The 20,399-nt window shown below is 52.0% G+C and overlaps 1 protein-coding gene across 3 annotated transcripts in view; it reads right to left on the minus strand.

The window, feature by feature from the left end:
• The window catches only part of KIRREL1 (kirre like nephrin family adhesion molecule 1), a 114,150-nt gene extending 97,953 nt beyond the window's left edge, over positions 1-16,197 (minus strand). For 2 of the 3 annotated variants that reach the window (XM_003125691.6, XM_013996914.3), the window contains exon 1: positions 15,778-16,197. In XM_003125691.6, coding sequence (XP_003125739.3) covers positions 15,778-15,829 — 52 coding nt within the window. In that variant the 5' untranslated portion in view covers positions 15,830-16,197. The remainder of the gene's footprint in view (positions 1-15,777) is intronic. The other variant, XM_085022621.1, reaches the window with a different exon arrangement.
• Positions 16,198-20,399: the final 4,202 nt, after the last annotated feature.

Below are 20,399 nucleotides of genomic sequence, written 5' to 3' on the forward strand. Positions count from 1 at the left end.
AGAAGCTGCTTTAACACCATTCCTTTCCCTGCCTGTGCGTGTGGGAGGGTGTCATGTGGCTGGTGTGAATGCTGCAGGGACTACAACTTGACAAGGCGACACCACAGTTCTCAGCTCTCTGCGGCCCCCATGGCCCTAGCTGGGCAGCCCTCCCCTGGGTCCCCCTCTCCTTCTGTCCAGCCCCCCCTGTAAGGGCACTCACTTCTGCCTTCTTTTCTTCACTGGGTCCTGCCCTATCCATCCCTCCCACTGGGTACCATTTTTCCCTCTTGCTCCTTCCTGGAAAACTTTCATAATTGATCTCACAGCTCCAGTATCCCTTTCCATCGTCTCCTGTCCGGATGTATAACAGGATTCAAAATCCCTCTTTATTTAGATGAGCTTTGTGTTTCTTTATTTTTTTTCTTTTTAGGGCCGCACCCACGGCATATAGAAGTTCCCAGGCTAGGGGGTCGAATCAGAGCTGTAGCTGCTGACCTCCACCACAGCCACGGCAATGCAGGATCCAAGCCACATCTGCAATCTACACCACAGCTCAAGGTAACGCCGGATCCTTAGCTCACTGAGCAGGGCCAGGGATCGAACCCATGTCCTCATGGATGCTAGTCGTGTTCATTACTGCTGAGCTGCCATGGAAACTCCTGTGTGTGTTTAGACTCTAAGGAAGATGGGAAACGCATCTCCTCTATTATAATTAGCTGCCCAGAAACTGCTCAGAAACTGAGTCTCGGTCCTCCTCAAGTTCAAGCTTGGACCTAAGAGTTTGCACTGATCTAGCACAGTCTAGTATCCTAGGGAAATGCCCATATCCCATCAGTTTAGCAGATATCCAAAGGCAGACACCCCGTCCCCTCCTTTCTCTGCCCACACTGAAGCCAGTTGGGATCCACCCTCTTAACTAGGCATGGCCCAGTTATGGACATCTCTGTGTGATTCCGGGAGGAAAATATTCCTGCTCTGAAACTATGGCAGGTCCTGACTGCAGAAGGCCTACCCCTGCCATCTCCGCTCTAGGTACCTGGTTCAACAGCAGATGCCAGGGCCTGTCTCAGCCCGGCCCTTGCGGAAGTGGTGGTGGGGGGAGGGCTTAGGCCATCAGTCAGAGACAGTGGCCCAGTGAAGGGCCCCAGAGCCTACCAGTCTCCAGCTGCTCTGCGCTGCTGAGAAGGGGAAACTGGACAAGTAAGGGCATGGTGACTCAGCCAGGCTCCTGGAAACAGCATCCTTCTGGTCCTGACTGGGGCACCGGCAAGACAGCCTTGTCATTTGGAAAGCACATCTGACCCCTAAAGAGACAACCTGCTTTGGCTCAACTGGGACCTCAGAGACAGTCTCACCTATGAGCTGGGCTTGCTTCTCTCTCATAGGGGAACACTGCCTTGAAGTCAGAGAAAAATGAACCTATTTGGGAAAATGTGATTTATCCAGATATAAAGAATACCAGAGCCTTATTCAGTTCCAGCCCCAAATAAGACAGTTTTTTCTTTTTCCCCATGCAGAAGCAGGAAGGGTTCACATTAGACACAAGAAGAACTTCCTGCTGGCCAGGGATTATTAGCTAGGAAAGTGAGTGGGCAGAGAGAGTGAATGAATATCCTTGCTCTTCAGAAAAGGACAAACACTGATGCATCGAGGTTGATTCCAGATAATCCTGCCTAAGGAGAGATATCCTGAGAGTCCAAAAATGTTAGTATTCTAAAAGAATCATCTCTGTATTTTCCTTCCTTCCTAGGTCTTGTGTCCTAGGAAGCCCAATCGATGCCACCTCCTTCATTAGACTCCGAAACCCCTCAGGACAGATGCATATAGTTTGCACACGTCCCCATTTGCACCTGCTGATGGCTGGATGTGAGGAGAGGGTAAGGGGGAGAAATAGCAGTTCCAGTTTCCCCTAGTGAATGGGGTTCCCGAGATGCAAGGACCCAGCTCCCCCAAGGAATCAGGGGAACTCTGAAGGCAGAGGCTCTCTTTTTTCTGGCCTTCCTCTATACCCAAGGCTCTGAACACGGATGAGAGAGGAGGGAGGGCCTGAGTTAGCTCATCACGTTGCCTGAACAACCATTAAATCTATGTGAAGGTGACAACATGACCTGCCCAGGGAAGGTCTCCACCGCCCCCCACCCGCAAATCAGGCCCCCAGCTCAGCCTATGACCCACCTTGCCTCCCAAATCTCAACTTGCTCATGTGACCAAATTTTCCAGCCAAAGCCAACAAGATCCAGGCCCTGGCTAGCATCTCTGTCAAAACGTTTTTCCCCCAAATCACCACTGGATGAAAGCTGGGTTATGAGGACTTTTTTCACCTAAAAAAAAGCAAAAAAAAAAAAAAAAAAAAAAAAAACTGAGTGGAAATGACTGACTGGCTTGGATGTGGAGGCGTGTCCACCAACACACCGGCTAGTTTTTCAACTTTGCAGCTGGCAGCTGTTGGCTTTAAGTGGAGACTTGGTGGGGTGGCATGGGGGGCTGGCAGTTCTTGGGGGGGTGGCAGGAGGCTGGGCAGGTCAGGCTTGCAGCCGAAGATGGGCCCACTGGCACGCACTGCACCCTTTCCTGTTCCACAACCTGCTTCCCTAAAACATATCGATGCTCCTGAATCAATGACCCATCTGGGCTCTGTCACACAACTAAGCTGGCTGAAAAGTGAATTCAGGTAAATGAATTCTATTTTCTCTTGCTTCCCATGAGAAGGCTGAAGCTCTATTTCCTTAGAGGAACACATCCTCTTTAACACTTCAAAGTGTGGTCCTAGGACCAGCAGCATCAGCATCACCTGGGAGCTTGGTGCCAATACAGAGACTCCGCCTGACCCCAGATCCTCTGAGTCGAAATCTACACCTTTAAAAAAACAAAACAAAACAAAACAAAAAACCAGAAACCCAGGTGCTTCCTAAGCATATTAAAGTTTGAGAATCCTTGTTCTAACACGAGTTGCAACCTTGTGGAGAGACAACGGTTAAAACCTTCTGGTCCTGCTTATTCTGCACTGCCTGCAGGAGGAGCAGGAGGGCTTTCCCAGGGCTTAAAGTAGAGGTAGGTGGTGGCTGTCACTCCACTTAACAGAGGAGGGAACTAAAGCCTGCAATGGTGAAGAGACCCCTGAGTCTTCCGAGCCAGGACTCAGACCTAATTCTAAAGCAGGGTGCTCTCTATTAGGCTTTGCAGCCCTCTCAAAGCTCCTACTGCACTGTTCTCAGGAGACCATAAATTCAGGGATTACCAACATCACTGGCACAGTTCGCAGGGACTTATCTTGTATTTGCACCATGATTTGTTCTTCACTCATCCTACTGCCTGCTCTCCTCAGATGTGACTGGGACTATGAGTGGTAAAAAGCAGGTGCTGTGCAATATGATTTACTGAATACTGACTGTGTTCCCATGCTGTTCTTTAACATAGAGTCCTTCATTTTGTCTTCGCAGCAACTCCCTGAGGGAGGTATTATCGTCTCTGTTTTACAGGTGAGAAAACGGAGGCTCCAGTAAAATGACTTGGTCCTGATCACGTGGGTGGCAGCCCCTCTGGGCAAGCCTGCCTTTCCCATAGGCCCTCCGGTAGGGAGGTCCCCAGGGAACCAAGGTTGGGTTGAAACTGACCTGTCTTATGACATGACCCTGGTATGAAACCAAAGGCAACATGCACACACTAAATCCTTCAGATGCAGGCTTACAGGCTCCTCTCTCAATTTTCTGCACAAATGGAGAGCAGCAGCAGTGTAGATAATCCCGAAGTCATTTTCTCTTGGCTTTGCAATACGTTATTATTATTATTATTATTATTCGCCAAGTCAGATTTTCCTTCCCAATTATATTTGGCTCAAACTGACATTAAAATGAATTTGTATTCTCACTTCCCCCACTGCCTGGTGAGGTTAGAACTCCCAGATGTGTGTGCAAGGTGATAGGCACATCAGTCTTGGATCAAAGTTCATCCACGCAGTAGCTGGCTTGGGGTGGAGGCTAGAGAGTTGACAGGGCTGGTAGCCGGTGGGCTATGAGTACGAGATTCGAGGGAGAGGTGGGCAGAGAGGGAGCAGGTGGCAGGGGCCTCTGGGAGCAGCCCCACCCCAGGCCACAGTGAGGGCAGGCTGGTAGATTTCCAGGGAGGCAGGCACAGGACAGCAAGGCAATTGCTCAGGGTTTAGGATTAAAACCTCGAAGTCCACGGGATGACTAGGGAATCAAGAGGAAGGAAAAACCCCAACTTCTCTTCCAGGCTTCACTCTACCAGCCTGCCCACCCCCCCCTCTGCCCCCATCTGCCCATCTCAGCTTCTTTCCTTTTAATAACCTCCCAGTTAAGCGAATCGAATGGGAAGAAGCAGTTAAAAGCACCTCATGGCTTGACAATGCTGGGTAATGGAGCGAGCAGGGCCCCAGGCTGTTCCTGGGAGAATTCAGGAAGGAGGGGGAAAAAAAAGAAAAAAAAGAATAGGGGAAAAAAAAAAAAAAACCTCTCAGCTAAGCTGATTACACGAACAAAGTTAATTTAGAAGCAGCTCGGTTGGGTGGGAGTGGGGGTGGGGATGAGGGCACTGGACACAGGCTGGGAGATTTGGGGAAAGTGCGCTTTATAGAAACTGCCTTTGTTCCTGGAAATCATAATCCTTGGGAGGGACCTCGCTCACTCCTTCGGATTCCTCAGCTCCTTCCATCCGGAGCAGGGGGCACAATCGGGGATTGTCCAGAGCCCGGGATATCTTGAACGGCGGCACTGCATTCCAGAGGCTCCCATCTGCGGCTCTGCCCTCCCCCTGCCAGGCTGCCTCCTTCCACCCCCCTCTCCCGCAGCTAGCCTTCAGCATTTTTCACATACCTCTCTCCCAACGTTTATCTTATAGTATTGTCAATATGTGTTTATACATCCATCTCCCACACCCGCCTGAGAGTGCCTCAAGGACAGGGACCAGATTTCACTTACCTTTGCGTCCCGGGTGCCCAGTTGAGAGCCCTGCCCGGCCCAGCCATTAAAAACACACTTGTTTAGTCAACACAGGCGCTCACCACCCCCCGCCCCCGCGGGAATCTTCTTCCATTTGAAGAAGGTTTCCCTGTGAAAAACCAGAGCTCGCCTCTGGGCAGAGGTTCTGAGAATCACTAGGCTCAGCCCCCAACAGCACACACATCTCTGGACACTGACCCAGGACTGACCCCGCAGGGACTCAATCTGGATTGGCCCCTGGATGGAACCAGGTTGTTCACCTAGACTCCGTGAAGGATACACCCAGCCCAATCTCGGAGAGGTTTACATAGAGCCTAGGTAACCACCATAGGTTCTCTGTTGAACTCTGCCTCTGGGCATCTTTATCTTTTCTTTTCTTTTTTGCTTTTTAGGGCCACACCCATGGCATGTGGAGATTCCCAGGCTAAAGGTCCAATCGGAGCTGTAGCTGCCAGCCTACACCACAGCCACAGCTACACAGGATCTGAGCCACATCTGAGATCTGCACCATAGCTCATGGCAACACCAGATCCTTAACCCACTGAGTGAGGCCAGGGATCGAACTCACAACCTCATGGTTCCTAGTTGGGTTCGCTTCTGCTGTGCCACGTCAGGAACTCCCTGGGCGTCTTTATGTTATACCTGAGGATTCTCAGAGGAAAAGATCTCATTATTCCAAAGCCTCCCCAATTCAGGTCACAGATCTGAGACTTCCCAAGGCAGAACTGATTTTTCTCTAAGGTTTTTGGCGCACTTCTGCCTGGTCAAACCCCAATTATCTGCCTTATCTGCCTATTTCACCTTTTTCTTTTTCTTGTTTTCAATTGAAAGGGTTGCAAACCTCTCCAGCAGCTCCTGCAGATGAGGAACTTAAGAGGGGAGGGTCTGGTGAGAATTGAGGTAGGCATTATGTGGGGGTTTTTTCAGTTTAGGTTTTTTTTTTTTTTTTTTTTTTTTTTTTTTGCTTTTTAGGGCCACATGTGTGCCATATGGAAGTTCCCAGGCTAGGAGGTGAATTGGAGCTACAGCTGCCGGCCTACACTCCAGCCACAGCAACACAGGATCCAAGCTGCATTTGCGACTTACACCACAACACCCCGCAACGCCAGATCCTTAACCTACTGAGCCAGGCCAGGGATGGAACCGGCATCCTCATGGATGCTGGTCGGGTTCATTAACCACCGAGCCATGAAGGGAACAGTTCATGTTGATTTTTAACACTTCCTTTGCTTCAAAAACAGAAGTCCCTGGCTCCCCACTTCTTACAGGACAGTCTCTGGCCTGGCTTTTCAGGGCCTTCTTGGGTCAGGCCCTGGTCCTCCGTTACGTCCCCCTGGGACCCAAATCCTCAACTGAAAGCAGCCTCAAGGTACCCCACGCATTCCGGCAGCCACACCTCAGCTCCGGAAGTTCAGCCGGTCTGGTAACGCTCTCCCTCTTCCTGCCACATCCACATCCTGTCCATCCTTAGACCCACTCCCTCCATGGAGCCTTTCCTGGCCTCTTCAGTCCACGGCACACTCCTCAACTCTGACCATGCACGCTGTTATCCTGACACCAATTACACCCAGCCTAGTCTTACCCAGAATCTCTGCAGATATATGTACCTCTTCACTTCTTGGAGGAAAGGGCCCATGTGATGTCATTTTTTTAAAAATTCCCCATAATGCCTACTAGTATGTTTTACGCCTAGTAATGTACATTTGCTGATTAGGAAAAAAAAATAATTCCATTTTATGGAAGAGTATACTGAGACCTACTGAAGGTAAGGAATTTGCAGCTAAAACACAAAGTGAGACCCTTAAAGGCAGAGACAGCATTTGATTCATTTTGCAACACCAGTGCCTGGCATGTAGTATAATCGCACGGCATGTTTCTGCGGGAAAAAGGCACTGAGGCCTTCCTCTCTCCCCACATAGCTGCCAGGGAGGGTGTACTAGTTCTCAGGGCACTTCAGAAGGAAATAAGGGGCAGAGAAGAAAGGCATCAGGGGCCAGTCCAGAAGAGGAAGGTATGATTCCTAACCCGGCCTGGAGTGGGACAGCCTCCTGGGACTGCCCTGCAGGCACAGTGCACTCCAGCCCCTCCTGTCCCCTCCCTGCCTCAAATCCCCGCCCCTGTGGCCTTCCAGGAACTTCTCCCATCACCTTTGCAGAGCCAGGCCCCCAGAGGAATGAAGCAGCAGCATTATCTCCTGGGAAACTGACGGAATTTGCTAGGGAGTGCTAGAGAGTTCCATCCTGGATTTAAGACCCTTAATCCTGAGGAGGCTGGCTGGCTACAAGGCCCATTTATTTCAATATGATCCCAATTTTGTTAAATGGACTCAGGGAGGGCAGAGAGGAATGCGGCTTCAGCTCCCAGAGACTTACAGAGGTTAATACGAGTTGCTGGAGAAATTAAATGTGGAGGGAGAACTTGGGAGCTTGGAGAGAGCTGATGGGAGGGGGAGAGGGGGATGGAAAAAGAAAAAAAACGGGATCTTCAGCAATGTCTGGGAGCTAGAGCAGCTTTCATCCTGGGAGCTCAAAGAACACTATCAGGTTTGTGCTGTCTGTGATTCAGTGGCGGGAAGGGGCTACAGGATGGAGAGAGACCCGAGTCACAGAAGGGTTCCAACTTTCTTAACCTTGTGGTGGGTGCATCTGCAAGACAGGACAAAAAGCAGGCCTTCAAGGATGCTTCAAAGGATGGCTGCACAGCTGGAAGGGGGATGGTACACAGAAACATGGCGGTGTTGCTCCAGTGAATGGAATGATGGAGGTAAAGGTAGGGTTACCTGCCCATCGGTGCCTGGGGGTGAAAAATGGCTGCATGTGCAAATGTAACTGAGGCTACGTGGGACCCTATGTGCGTGCATGTAGGCACACACACTGTACAATGAGACTTGCACGTAGCGGCAATGGAGAAGCGTAGAAGTGTCCATCTTCAGGGGCTTCCTTCTGGGAATCATTTCTGGTCCCAACTCCAACTTTCCTGCTTGGGATCCTGGCTCGGGCACTTTCTTCTTTTTTCTTTTTGGCCATGCCTGCAGCATGTGGAAGTTCCCAGGCCAGGGATGGAACCCAAACCACACTGCAGCAGTGACAATGCCAGATCCTTAACCCCACAAGGCCACCAGGGAACTCCACTTCTTAGATGTATCATGTTGGCCAATCTTCTTAACTTCTTTTTTTTTTTTTTTTTTTGCTTTTTTTAGGGCCGCATCTACAGCATGTGGAGGTTCCCAGGCTAGAGGTCAAATCGGAGCTACAACTGCTGGCCTACACCACAGCCACAGCAACACAGGATTTGAGCCACGTCTTCGACCTACACCACAGCTCACGGCAACGCTGGATCCTTAACCCACTGAGCGAGGCCAGGGATCGAACGTGCATCCTCATGGTTCCTAGTTGGATTCATTTCCGCTGTGCCGTGGGAACTCCCTGCTTAACTTCTTTGGATCTCTCTTTGTCCACCCACAAAATGGGAATAATAAAGCCTACCTTGAACAGAATACTACTGGTAGTAAATGAGTTACTAATGCACGCAAAAGACAAAGAGCATCCCCCACAAAAGGGACCACCCCCCTCCCCCGCCCCCGGCCCCGGAATGAACTCATTCTCTTTCCTGACTTCTGAGACCGCCTCTCCTTGGCATCACATTTCAGGATCAAGGACATGGCAGCCTCTTTTCTCTTCCACTGCTGCCCCCCACACTCCCAAACCCAGCCTTATTCCAGGTCAAAGTGCCCTCCAGGACATGGTCAGGTAAAGTGGCCTGGAGACCTTGAGAAGAAACCAGGCAGGAGCTGGTAGGTTGGGAAGGAGCACAACCTTCTCAGCTCTGGATGCACAGAGAGGAATGTCCCTACCCTCAGCTGGAAACTGCTCCCCCGAATTGGGGTGACTGAGGAATCTGCTCCTTATCCCCTCCCTCCAGCCCACCCCACACCCCAGCAAGTTATTTCAACTCTCTAGGACTCTGTCTTCTCCTGTATTAAATGGAGAAATAATAATTGCCCTGCCTACATCATAGGACAATTGTAATATCTATGAGATGAGACTGTGCATGTGAAAAAGTTGCTAAAGTTGAAAAGCACTACACAAAGTTAAAAAGACACCACAGGTGGAGTTCCCATCATGGCCCGGTGGAAACAAGTCCAACTAGGGACCATGAGATTGCAGGTTCCATCCCTGACCTCCCTCAGTAGGTTAAGGATCTGGCGTTGACATGAGCTGTGGTGTAGGTCACAGATGCGCCTCAGATCCTGTGTTGCTGTGGCTCTGGTGCAGGCCAGCAGCTGTAGCTCCAATTCGACCCCTAACCTGGGAACCTCCCTATGCTGCAGGTGCGGCCCTAAAAAGACAAAATGGGGGTGGGGGGGCGCTGAGGATAAGAGCAGTATTTACAGTTCCCATCCCCAGAGCATAAAAGAGATGATCATCAAAGCAAGGCAGCAATTTGGTTGTGATGATTGTTGTACACCTATAAATGTAACAAAATTTATTTATTTATTTATGTATTTATTTTTGTCTTTTTGCCATTTCTTGGGCCACTCCTGTGGCATATGGAGGTTCCCAGGCTAGGGGTCAAATCGGAGCCATAGCTGCCGGCCTACGCCAAAGCCACAGCAACGCAGGATCCGAGCCGCATCTGCGACCTACACCACAGCCCACGGCAATGCCGGATCCTTAACCCACTAAGCAAGGCCAAGGATTGAACCCTCAACCTCATGGTTCCTAGTCGGATTCGCTAACCACTAAGCCACGACGGGAACTCCTCATTTAGTAATTTAAAAAAAAAAAAAAAAAAAAAAAAGCAAGGCAGCAAGACAGATGCAGGCTAGGTGTCCGGGACGGAGCCCTGGAGAAGAAGGTTGAGTGAGCCACCAGGAGGAGCCTGTCTGTCACTGTGTGGACGAGAAGGAAGAAGGCCTCGTCTCCCCTCCAGAGCTGCCTCAGCTGAAGGCAGGCCCAAGTGGCTCTGTGGTGGAGGCTGCCTGGCAGAGAGTGGGCTTTGTAGTGAGACCATCTGAGATTTAATACCCCAGATGTGGCCTTTAGCAAGGTAACCAAACTCAGCTTTGGTTCCTTCATCTAAAAAATGGGGCTAACATTACCTTTACAAGATCAATGCTCAAAGGAATAAGAATGTGAAGAGCACACAGTAGGAATTAGTAAAAAGTAGTTTGGTTTTGTTTTTGTCTTTTTTTTTAGGGCCACACCTGTAGCATATGGAAGTTCCCAGGCTAGGGGTCAAATCAGAGCTACAGCTGCTGGCCTACACCACAGCCACAGCAACTCGGGATCCGAGCCACATCTGCGACCTACACCACAGCTCACGGCAACGCCGGATCCTTAACTCCTTGAGTGAGGCCAGGAATTGAACCTGCATCCTCATGGATACTAGTCAGGTTCTTAACCGCTGAGCCACTACAGGAACTCCAGTAAAAAGTAGTCCTGATGCTTCAGTCGGGAACCCACCTCCTACAATCTCTTTTCACCACCCTGGGGCAGGCAGGGCCGCCCAAAGTAGATGAGAAGAGGCCACCCAAGACCCCAGCCTCTGTGTCTGCCAGGGACTGGGCTGAATTGGAAGCTGACTCTCCTGGTTTTCTCCCCAAGCCCCTACTCGGTGCCCTACCCCCTTGCCTCTGCGTGATTCTCCTCGAGTCAGCCTTGCATGGTCCAGGAGTAGTCCCCAAGTTTGCTGCTCATGGACCTATAAGGCTGTGTGTAATGTTAGAAACATACAGAAGGTTGATTTGCCAAGTAAAGCGCTTTTCCTTTTTTTTTTTTTTTAGGGCCGCACTCACAGCCTATGGAAGTTCGTAGGTTAGGGGTCCACAATTGGAGCATGGCAATGCTGGATCCTTAACCCACTGAGTGAGGCCAGGGATTGAACCCACATTCTCGTGGACACTAATTGGGCACTTAACCTGCTGAGCCACAACAGGAACTCCATAAAGTGCTTTTAAAAAGAGTCCTTTATGGGCACTGTCACATCATCAAAGACAAACCATTCAACATCCAAAAATGTAGAAGGACCGACTCTCAAAACAAAGGATGGTTTTAACATTTTGAGTGGGTTTCCCTTTATGAGCACTGCTTCCCTTTTCCCCTTAGTTCTCACTCTGCTCGGGGTTAGAGCCTGACCTAGGCCAGCATCCAGCCCTGCTGGCATGCGGGATCCCAGGCAAAGTGGAGAGATGCAGGATGTGAGGTCTGTTAGCTGCCCCCACTCCCATGGAGATACCTAACCTGTCTCAACCTCGATTTCTCATCCATGAAATGGGGATAATTACAGAGCCGATCTCAAGGGGTTGTTGTACAGATTAAATTAGATAATGCATATAATAGCAGTTAGCACAAGGGCTCAATAAATGATCCGTATTATTTCCAGACTCTGAAATGCTGCCACCTCGGGGCTAGTGTCCCTCATTTCTCCCAAGCGCTCTGGCTCCTTCTCATTTGAACGCCAACCTCTTCCACTTGGTTCTCTCTTTCCCCACACCTTTCCTGGGGTCTCCAACCAGAGGGGGGCTGGTCCGCATCCCCTTTTGGGTCCGCCACAACCCAGTTCTCTCCAGGAGAGTTCAAAGCCGAGCAAGCCCAGGACCAAGAATCTGGGCAGCGAGAACAAGAAAACAAAAAGAGAATCCTAAGGAGAGGCTGGAAGGGAGGCAGACAACCAAGCCACCAATAGCCACCAATGCCTTTATGTCCAGCCACAGAGTCACAGCAGAAGCACTTACCAAGCACTTCGCTCTGTGCCAGACGCTGTTCCATGCACTTTACACGGATGAACATGTCTGCCATTGCCACCCTACGAAATGTTCTTTTTTGCTTTTTTTTTTAGGGCCACACCTGCGGCATATGGAGGCTCCCAGGCTAGGGGTCCAATCAGAGTTGTAGCCGCTGGCCTACACCACAGCCATAGCAACGCCAGATCCGAGCTTTGTCTGCGACCTACACCACAGCTCACGGCAACACCGGATCCTTAACCCACTGAGCGAGGCCAGGGATCGAACACACAGCCTCATGGTTCCTAGTCGAATTCGTTTCCGCTGTGCCACAACAGGAACTCCTGAAATGTTCTTTCTATCCTTCCTTTAAAGATGAGCAAACTGAGGTACAGAGGAGGCACCCATCTTGTTCAAGTCAGTGGCCCAGGGCAGAGGGGGTTTAGCCAGGAAACCTGGACGGAAGCCTGCGATTTAAGCACCATTTAATATTGCCTGCTTCCAACATCGCAGCACTCTCATCAAATCAATCAATTGATCAGAGATTTAAGGGCACTCACTATGCACGTAGCACTGTGTCAGAAATGGAAAGGATAAAAGAGAAATTAAGATTCAGCCTCTGAGGATCCAAAAACGGTCTAATCAGAGCATGCAATTCTCAAGTCAAGGGGGTGAATGGTGGGGACGAGGCTGGGTTTCTCATCCCCACCCCGCCGGAGAACCAAAGGCAGAGCTAGAGGACCAACCACCAAGCAACCAGGGCAGCCAGCAGGTGGGAAGGCCTGGATGCCTCCTCTACCTCCTCCTCCTGATCTTGGGTCTTCTGGGGTCCAGGGCTGTGTGTGACCAGAGGTAATACCAGGCACTGAACACTGAGTTCATATTCTCCCTTTAGGTCTGAGCACAAGTCCAATCAAGGTCAAGGAGAGGGACCTAGTATCCTGATTTCTGCCATGGCTCCCCCGGCGGCCCCTCCCCAACCTCAAGCTTCGGGCTACCAGGGTGGGACATCTGAAGTGTGGGGCTTGGGGGTGGGGGGAGCATAGGGAGGACGGAGCCCATGCCCAGCTACTCTTCTTTCCAGACTCCTGTTCTCTGCCAGGATGGAGCTGTACTCTGCCAGGATGGAGCTGTACTTAGGCAGTTCAATCCTAGGAATTTAGGAGGCCCTCGGGCCTCTTCCCTTTACTCCTCACTGCCCTGCCAAGCGGTGGCAGGGTTGCTCAGGGGACCTCTGGGGGCTGGAGGGACAGCTTTTCCTCCCACCCCCACCTCCACCCTCCCCGCGAAGCAGCTCCCGCCCGGAGCCGGCCTGTCATTCCACATTGCTCTGATTAGCTATAATCTTTCTTTTTCAATTTCTCCTCCCTGAGACTGGGGAGCGAGAAAATCTCCCAGAAAATGAATAAATATTTCAATTTTCGGCGCAATCAGTCTGAGGAGCCAGCGCATGATGGAAACGGGGGGAAGGATAATGGTTTTCATTTAGATAAGATACAGAAAATTATTTAGTGAAAAATGAAGATTGATGAAGCCCATTGAAATTCTTTAAAATGCGATTTTTATTTCTCTGCCTGGGCTGAACGGCCCCTCTCCTCTCCGCTCTCCTCAATTCAACTGCCTTCTTCTCCTCCCACCTTCTCCCCACTTCCCCACCACCCCGCCTCAAGCCCCGGGCCATTTCCCCCCCCGCCCCGCCCCGTTTCCTCCTCTCACTGCCCCAGTCCCAGACCTAGAACTCTCTTTCTAAGGACAGAGACTGAGGAAGGAGGTCCTATCACCTTCCCCTCCGCCGGCCCCCCATGAGTGTCCCAGTCTCCCCAGATCCCCTCTCCTTCCCACCCTGCCTCCTCCCAGTCCTAGCTCAGCTTCCTAGGAACACTCAGGAGTGGCTTCCTCTCCCCTCCGCTCGGTCCCCTTGTTTCCCCCTTTGCTATCCCCTCCCCCAACCCCAAACACGTTTGCACACTTTCATCGGGTCCTGGAGGAGGCGACATGGGGGCTCAGCTAACCTCGACCCCTTCCCCCTCCCCCTCCCTTTTCGGAGGGAGAAAGGCACTCCACACACTTCTCCCAGCCCATTTCTGTCCCGACTCGATCCACATGCCTCTCCCGTTTGCTAACTGCAGCTTTTGTTCCTGGAAGCTTTTCGTATCCATGTTGCTGACACATTAGGGCTGCGGGAAAAGGGGCAGACCAAGGCCTGCCCCCATCACATACCAATACTGACCCAGCCGACCCCTCCCCCACCACCGTGGGCCCTCCCCCCTCCCCCCTTCACCCTCTCCAGCAGCCTGGCTGAACAAAGTCAGAACTTAAGTCATCTTCCCAACTTTCTGCCAAGTGGCTGGCTTGGCCTGCCAACCCCAGGGCCAGACCTCCTCTCCCTCGGCACCACCTCCCACTCCACTCACACCACAGATGCGCGCTCTTCCCAAATTCTGAGTGTGTGTGTGTGTGTGTGTGTGTCTGTGGGGGGGGGTTGGGGGGCTCTAAGGGGATGGATGGGGACCCACCTCCACCAGCTCAGCCTGGCTTGGCCTTCAGAGCTGGGGAGGGGCCTGGCCAGGAGGGGAGGGGAGGGGTCCAGCATAACACCCCACCCCTAAACACACACCCACCAGCCCAGGAAGGGGATTGAGAGCAGGGCTAACCTGTCCAAGCTAACTTCCTTCTTCCTGGATTCCCACGGCCCCACCACCCCAAAAAAGGAGACCACCTCCTCCATTTTGTAGTCTGTACATCTCCATAGGTGTCTGCCTATATGAATGTCTCTTCAAGTTTCTTTGTTTGCTGGAGGGTTAGGTATCTGTAGCTGGGTTTCAGTGTGTGTGTGTGTGTGTGTGTGTGGTGTCCTTGTAAATGCCTGCCTGCATACATGTACTGTGTCTGTGAGTTTTGATGTGTTTGGGTGCATGAATGTGCACGCATGTGCCGATAAGGGGGAGGAACCTGTCTTCCTCAGATGTGTCAGTGTCTTTGTGTATATGTGTCTGTCTCCGTGTGGGGGATGCTCGCGGGTATGTCTGTCTCCATAGGTGAATAGTCTGTCTCAGTGTCTATGACTGGTTTTGGGTGTTTGTGTGTCAATTTCTGTGTGTCAGCTCCATTTGCGGGGCGGGGAGGGAGAAGGGGGAGCTAGCTCAGCAGGATTAAATCTTCCTTAGAGTCAGCCCCAGGAGACAAAAATCCACTCCCACAGACCCCAGTCTTGGCTGGAGTCTGGGCCCTGGATTTCTTCAGTTCCCCTGGCAGCCGCACGCGTCCCCTCCAGCCCAGCCTCAGGACACACTAACATTCTCATCCCCCTCCACCTCCCAGCCTCTCCCCTGCCAGTCCCAAAAAGAGCCCCGGCCATCCCCACTTTCCTGACCCCAAGTGGGGTGTTAGTTCCCCTGCAGGTGCCCCTTTCCATATCGCGCGGGCCTGAAGCTGCCTTTGGAACTCCGCTCCCGAGCCGGAGCCTCCGCGGGCAGGGGTTCAAATCCCCACCAGAGGCCCGGAGGCAACCCTCCCTTCCCCTGGAGGGGGCAGCCCCAGGCAGTCAGGAGCCGCGGCTCAGGCTCAGAACCCCCACCCCCACCCCGCCCCAGGGGTTCGGCTGGATGGAGGACAGGGATTCCCTCAGCTCCATCTTCCGGAGCAGGGGGTCCTCGGCTTTCCGCGCACCGCGCACCTCCCACCTCCCAGCATCTGAAATCCCACCCTCTCCGCAGCCTTCCCCCGGCCAGGACCCAGGCGTCCGGACTCCTGGCCTCAGAGGGTGGAGGCAGGCAGGGCTGCCAGAGGCTCCGGAAAAGACTTGGAGCCTCCGGATCCCTTTTCCACTCCGACCCCCGGCCCCCGCGGCCCCGATTCTCCGTTCTCCCGCGCAGCCAGAGGAAACAACTTGGGCAAATCAACGGAAAACTCCTCCGCGCCGGGCCCCGTTACTCCGCGCCCCCTCCCCCGGGACTCCGCGCTGGGCCCCAGCCCCCGCCTCGTGGCGTCTCCGACCCCCGGGACCTGCCGCGGGCCGCCCCCCCCCCCAGTGCTCCCCACGGCGGGGGCGCAGAGCCCGGCCGGGGGGGTGGGGGTGGGAGCCGAGGGCAGCCGCGGGCGGGGGGCCCTTACCTTGGGAGAAAGTATCGGAGAGAGTGAGGATCCAGACGAGGAGGCTCAGCATGCTGTCCGCCCGCCGTGCGCCCGCCCGCGGCTGGGGCCCGGAGTTGGCGAGGGAGCGAGAGGAGCGGGCTGGGGAGGAGGGGAGCCCGGGAGCCCGCCCCCCACCGCCCGCGCCCGCCCCTACACACTCACACGCACACTCACTCGCGCGCACAAACTCACTTCCCTTCCCTCCGCTTCTCTTTATCTCTCTTTCCTCCCGGTCCCGTCCCTCTCCGTCTCCCCACCTCTCTCTCCCTCTTCTCTCTCTCCGCCCCCCTCTGTCCTTCCCCTCTCCCCTTTATTATTTCTCGCCTCTAGCTTTATCTCTCGGGGTCTCTTTCGGTCTCTGCTCTCCCTTTCTCTCCCCTTCTCTTCCTTCCCTCTCTCCCTCCTCTGTCCCTCCTCCTGACGTCTACTCTCCCTCCGACGGCGCCTCCCTCCACAGCCCTCCCCCCCCGCTCCCCCCACCGTGCGCGCGCGCGTACACACACACACACACACACACACTCACTCACACCCCTCGCTGGAACTGAGATGGACAGAGAGCCAAGAGAGAAAGCGGTGGAGGGCAAAAGGGGTAATGAACGTGACAGTCGCGGGCGCTGGGACGGCCGGATCCCTGCCCACCCGCACCTCCCCCCCATTTATATACACAACCTTAGTCCCGGGCTACGGAGCTAGGCATCAGATTGGGGAGGCGGGGCATGGGCTGAGGACGAGCCTTTAGCCCAGGGAATGACTGTGATGGGAAGGGTGTGTGAGTGTTTGTGTGTGTTTGGGTGTGTGTAAGCGTGTATGGGAGAGGAGGGGGTGGGCAGGCGCTGGTTCATGGAATCCAAAAGCATCAAATCTTTTTTTTATTTGTCAATTCCACACCCAGAATCTAACCCCTAGATCCCCCAAATTGGGAATTCTCAAAAGACTCATGAAGGTTAGGGGTGGAGAGGGATACACACTTCTTCCCACCTCCAAACCCCAAAGCTGGAGAATCCTAGAATTCTTGGACCTGCCCAGAGCCCCTGCCTCGGGGCCTCGCCGAGCACACAGTGGGACCAGACTGGGTTGGAGTCCTCAGCTGACTGGGGAGAGGCACAGTGGACTCCTGCCTTTGTTTATCTTGGGCACCTACCCATCCAGAGGAGAAAGGAGCCAACTGGAAGGCTTCAGAGGCCAAGGAGAGGGCAGCCACACGAAGATCTCCAAGCATAGAGTTGGAGATCCTTTGGGGTGGAGAGAGCTGGCTACAGGGAAGGGAGAGAAGTCCTAGTGAGAGGGATGAGGGCTTTCAGGAAGGGTTTCCTCTTTCTTAAAGGGCTCAGCTTAACACACAACCTCTCTCCCAAACTCCTTGATTCTGCATCTCACAGGGTTGGGGATGCTTGACCGCTGGGTCCTAGGGAGTGAGCTGAGGAGAAATAACAGAAATTGTACAGGAATTGCACAACTTTACAGTATTGTATTGGTCTGGAGAGGTCTCCTCTTCTTTCCTCCCAGATTCCTGGGTCCCTAACTCTACCCGCCAAGATTTCTGGATTTCAGCCCCGGAGCAAAGGCGCATGGCTCTCTGGTGCCCCCTGCTGGTTATATGCTGTTACAACACCTTCCACAGATTCTGACGCCAGCCTGAATGGTCCAAGCACATCCACATGTAGAGGACACAGAAACACAGACAGAAAAACACAAAAACTCATATTCAGAAACACACTATGCACAGACCCAGAGAGTCCTCCATATATTCAAAACCACATATGTACAGGCTAACAGACGGTTTAAAAACAAAGAGCATTCCTAACCCAGAGAAATGGGAATATAATCACAAATTCCTACAAACAGCCACACACCAACGTGCAGATACATAAGGGTTTTCCATTTACTCATCCATTAATCATGAATTCCGCAGATATTTCTTCAGTGTCTGCTCATGTTCAATCACAATTCTAGGCCTCGAAGATATAACAGTGAAAATAGATTTTTTCCCCTTTTTTCCTTTTCCTTTTCTTTTTCCTTTTCTTTTTTTTTTTTTTTTTTTTTTTTTACTATTTAAACAAAATCCTTTCCTCAGAGTGTTCCATTCTGGAGAGCAGGAAGAGGCAGCAGAAAAATATAAAATACACCAGGTTGTAGTAAATGCCATGAGAGACCAACAAAGCAGGATGCAGTGAGTAGGGAATGAAAGAGTGGGAGAAACTAATACTCTTACAGGTAGTCAGGGAAAACTGTTCTGCTAAAGTAACATTTTAGCAGAGGCCTGAAGGGATTGAGAGATGCAGGTGTTCAGGCATCTGAGGGGAGCATGTAGCAGGTACCCTACAAGTGTCCTGAGGGAGGGGTGTTCTTAGAGTATCAGTGAGACAGCCTTGTCCCTGTTCATTCTGCACAAAGGTGCAGAAGGAGGCCCGTGGGGATATGATTTAGGGAAATGTTTAGAAGAAAAAGTCCAGAGAAATGGAAGAGAATATTCTTAGCATAGTGAGTATTTTTTGCACACTGTCCAGCTTCTGCTATTCAGGTTGGATGGTGATTCTCTGTGTGAGGAGGGACAAGGTTATCCAAGCTTTTCCTTCCCCTTGGCCTCTTATCTCACCTAGAAACCCTAGCAACAGAGAAGCTAAATTTCTCTAGATCCTTGGCAGACAAAGCAGCAATCTCACTTCCCTCTCCTCATCCCTTAATTCTCCTTCCCCCCCTCCCTCCTTTTAATCTCCTATTCTTACCAACTCCATTCATTTGTTCATTCCTAACAAACGCACTTGTCCAGAATCCCCTCCACATCAGCCATTCAACATCCCAGATGCCAGAGCTTAAGACTCCAACTCCAGCTAGGGGGTCCTCAACACCAGCTGTGTATTAGAACCTCCTGAGGGCCTCCCCCACCCTGGGTTCCCCTACCACCCTATCCCTGTGGCCTATGGAAGTTCCCAGGCTAGGAGTTGAAGTTTCCTATAGCACAGCCACAGCAACGCCAGATCCAAGCTGAATCTTCCATCTAGGCTGCAGTTTGTGGCCATACCAGATCCTTAACCCACTGAGCAAGGCTAGGGATTGAACCCATATCTTCATGGACACTATGTTGGTTTCTTAACCCACTGAGCCACAACGGGAACTCCATCCTGAGGGACTTTTAAAAAACACCAGTGCTTTGGCCTTACTCTCAAAGATTAATTGTTCTGGGGCGAAGCCCCAAGCATCAAGATTTTAATACCCCTCACCAGCCAAGTAATTCTGATGGGCAGCCAGGGTTGAGAACCACTAAGCTAAGCAAACCCCTGCTTTCCAGGCATGGCTCCCAGCAAAACCACACATGGCGAGGTGCCCCAAGCCCACTTCCCTCCACCAGCATTTCTGCTTATGGCCAGTCCTGCATTGTGCTCCCCTCCGTCTGGGGAGAACACCAGTTAAGCTCTCCTAACTTTTCCTCCAACCTCATCTCTCTCGCACTAACATTCACCATTCTGTCTAATTGGATTAACAGAGTCTACTGGAGTTGAATCACATAACCCTCATCAAACTGGAGGCATCCTGGGAAGTTCCCCTTGTGGCTCAGAGGAAGTGAATCTGACTAGTACCCGTGAGGATGTAGATTCGATCCCTGGCCTCGCTCAGTGGGTTAAGGATCTCAAATTGCCATGAGCTGTGGTGGTGTAAGTTGCAGACTCAGCTCAGACCCCACTTTGCTGGGGCTGTGGTGTAGGTCAGCAGCTGCAGCTCCAATTCGACCCCTAGCCTGGGAGCTTCCATATGCTGCATGTGCAGCCCTAAAAAGAAAAAAAAACAAAACCAAAACCAAAAAACCCAGAGGCATCCTGGGTCTGACTTCCCAGTATCAGACAGATGCTCCCAGAGGCAACACCTGTGTTTCTTCCATCTGACTAGATATACCTCCCCGGGACAAGATCTCTGCCTCCCCTATCAAACTTGGGGCACCTTCGGGCCAAGGGCTAGGTATGCCCTCTCAGCCTGGAGCTCCCTGAGGGCAAGGAAGAAGCTGGGTACCTCTCTCCCCATTGGGCAGACAGCAGGCAGATTCGTGGTAAAAAGCAAGGCACAAGAGCGCGGAAACCAGCCCAAGGGGATCTTAATCTTGGCTCTGCCCCTTACTTTCATTGTGACCTTGGGCAGCTTATTTCCCTCCCCCTCTCCAATCCTTGGTTTCTTCATCTGAAAACAGAGATAATAATAGTACTCACTTTATGGGGCTGGTTATGAGGATTAAATAGGTCAATATCCATATAGCTCTTAGAACTAGTGCTGGGCTCCCAGGGAGTAGTCAATGGTAGCTGTGATTATTTTCATTTTGGGAGCTTCCCCAAGCAGGGAGTCTTCCAGTCTTCCTCCTGCCCCGATTAGTCTTCATCCCCAGGCACAGGACCCTGTCCGGAGAGAAGCGTGCATGAGGGCACAGAGGCAGGGGGAGTCATCCCTAAGGATGTTATTTCACCCCCTCCCCCAAAAGGAGAGAAGCAGCCAGAAGTTCCATATGGAGTTAGGAGAAATATTAATAATTTTTTGAGCAGAAAAGCTAAGAGATCAAGAGGTCAGGGAGTGAGCAGGAAGGCAATTTATGGCCATCAGCAGAAGAAGCCACCCTG

The sequence above is a fragment of the Sus scrofa genome, chromosome 4 (assembly GCF_054392235.1).
Source record: "Sus scrofa isolate SSC_HxYL_T2T_F1_AM1 chromosome 4, Sscrofa_HxYL_maternal_Yorkshire_Landrace_v2.0, whole genome shotgun sequence".
Taxonomy (NCBI): Eukaryota; Metazoa; Chordata; class Mammalia; order Artiodactyla; family Suidae; genus Sus; species Sus scrofa.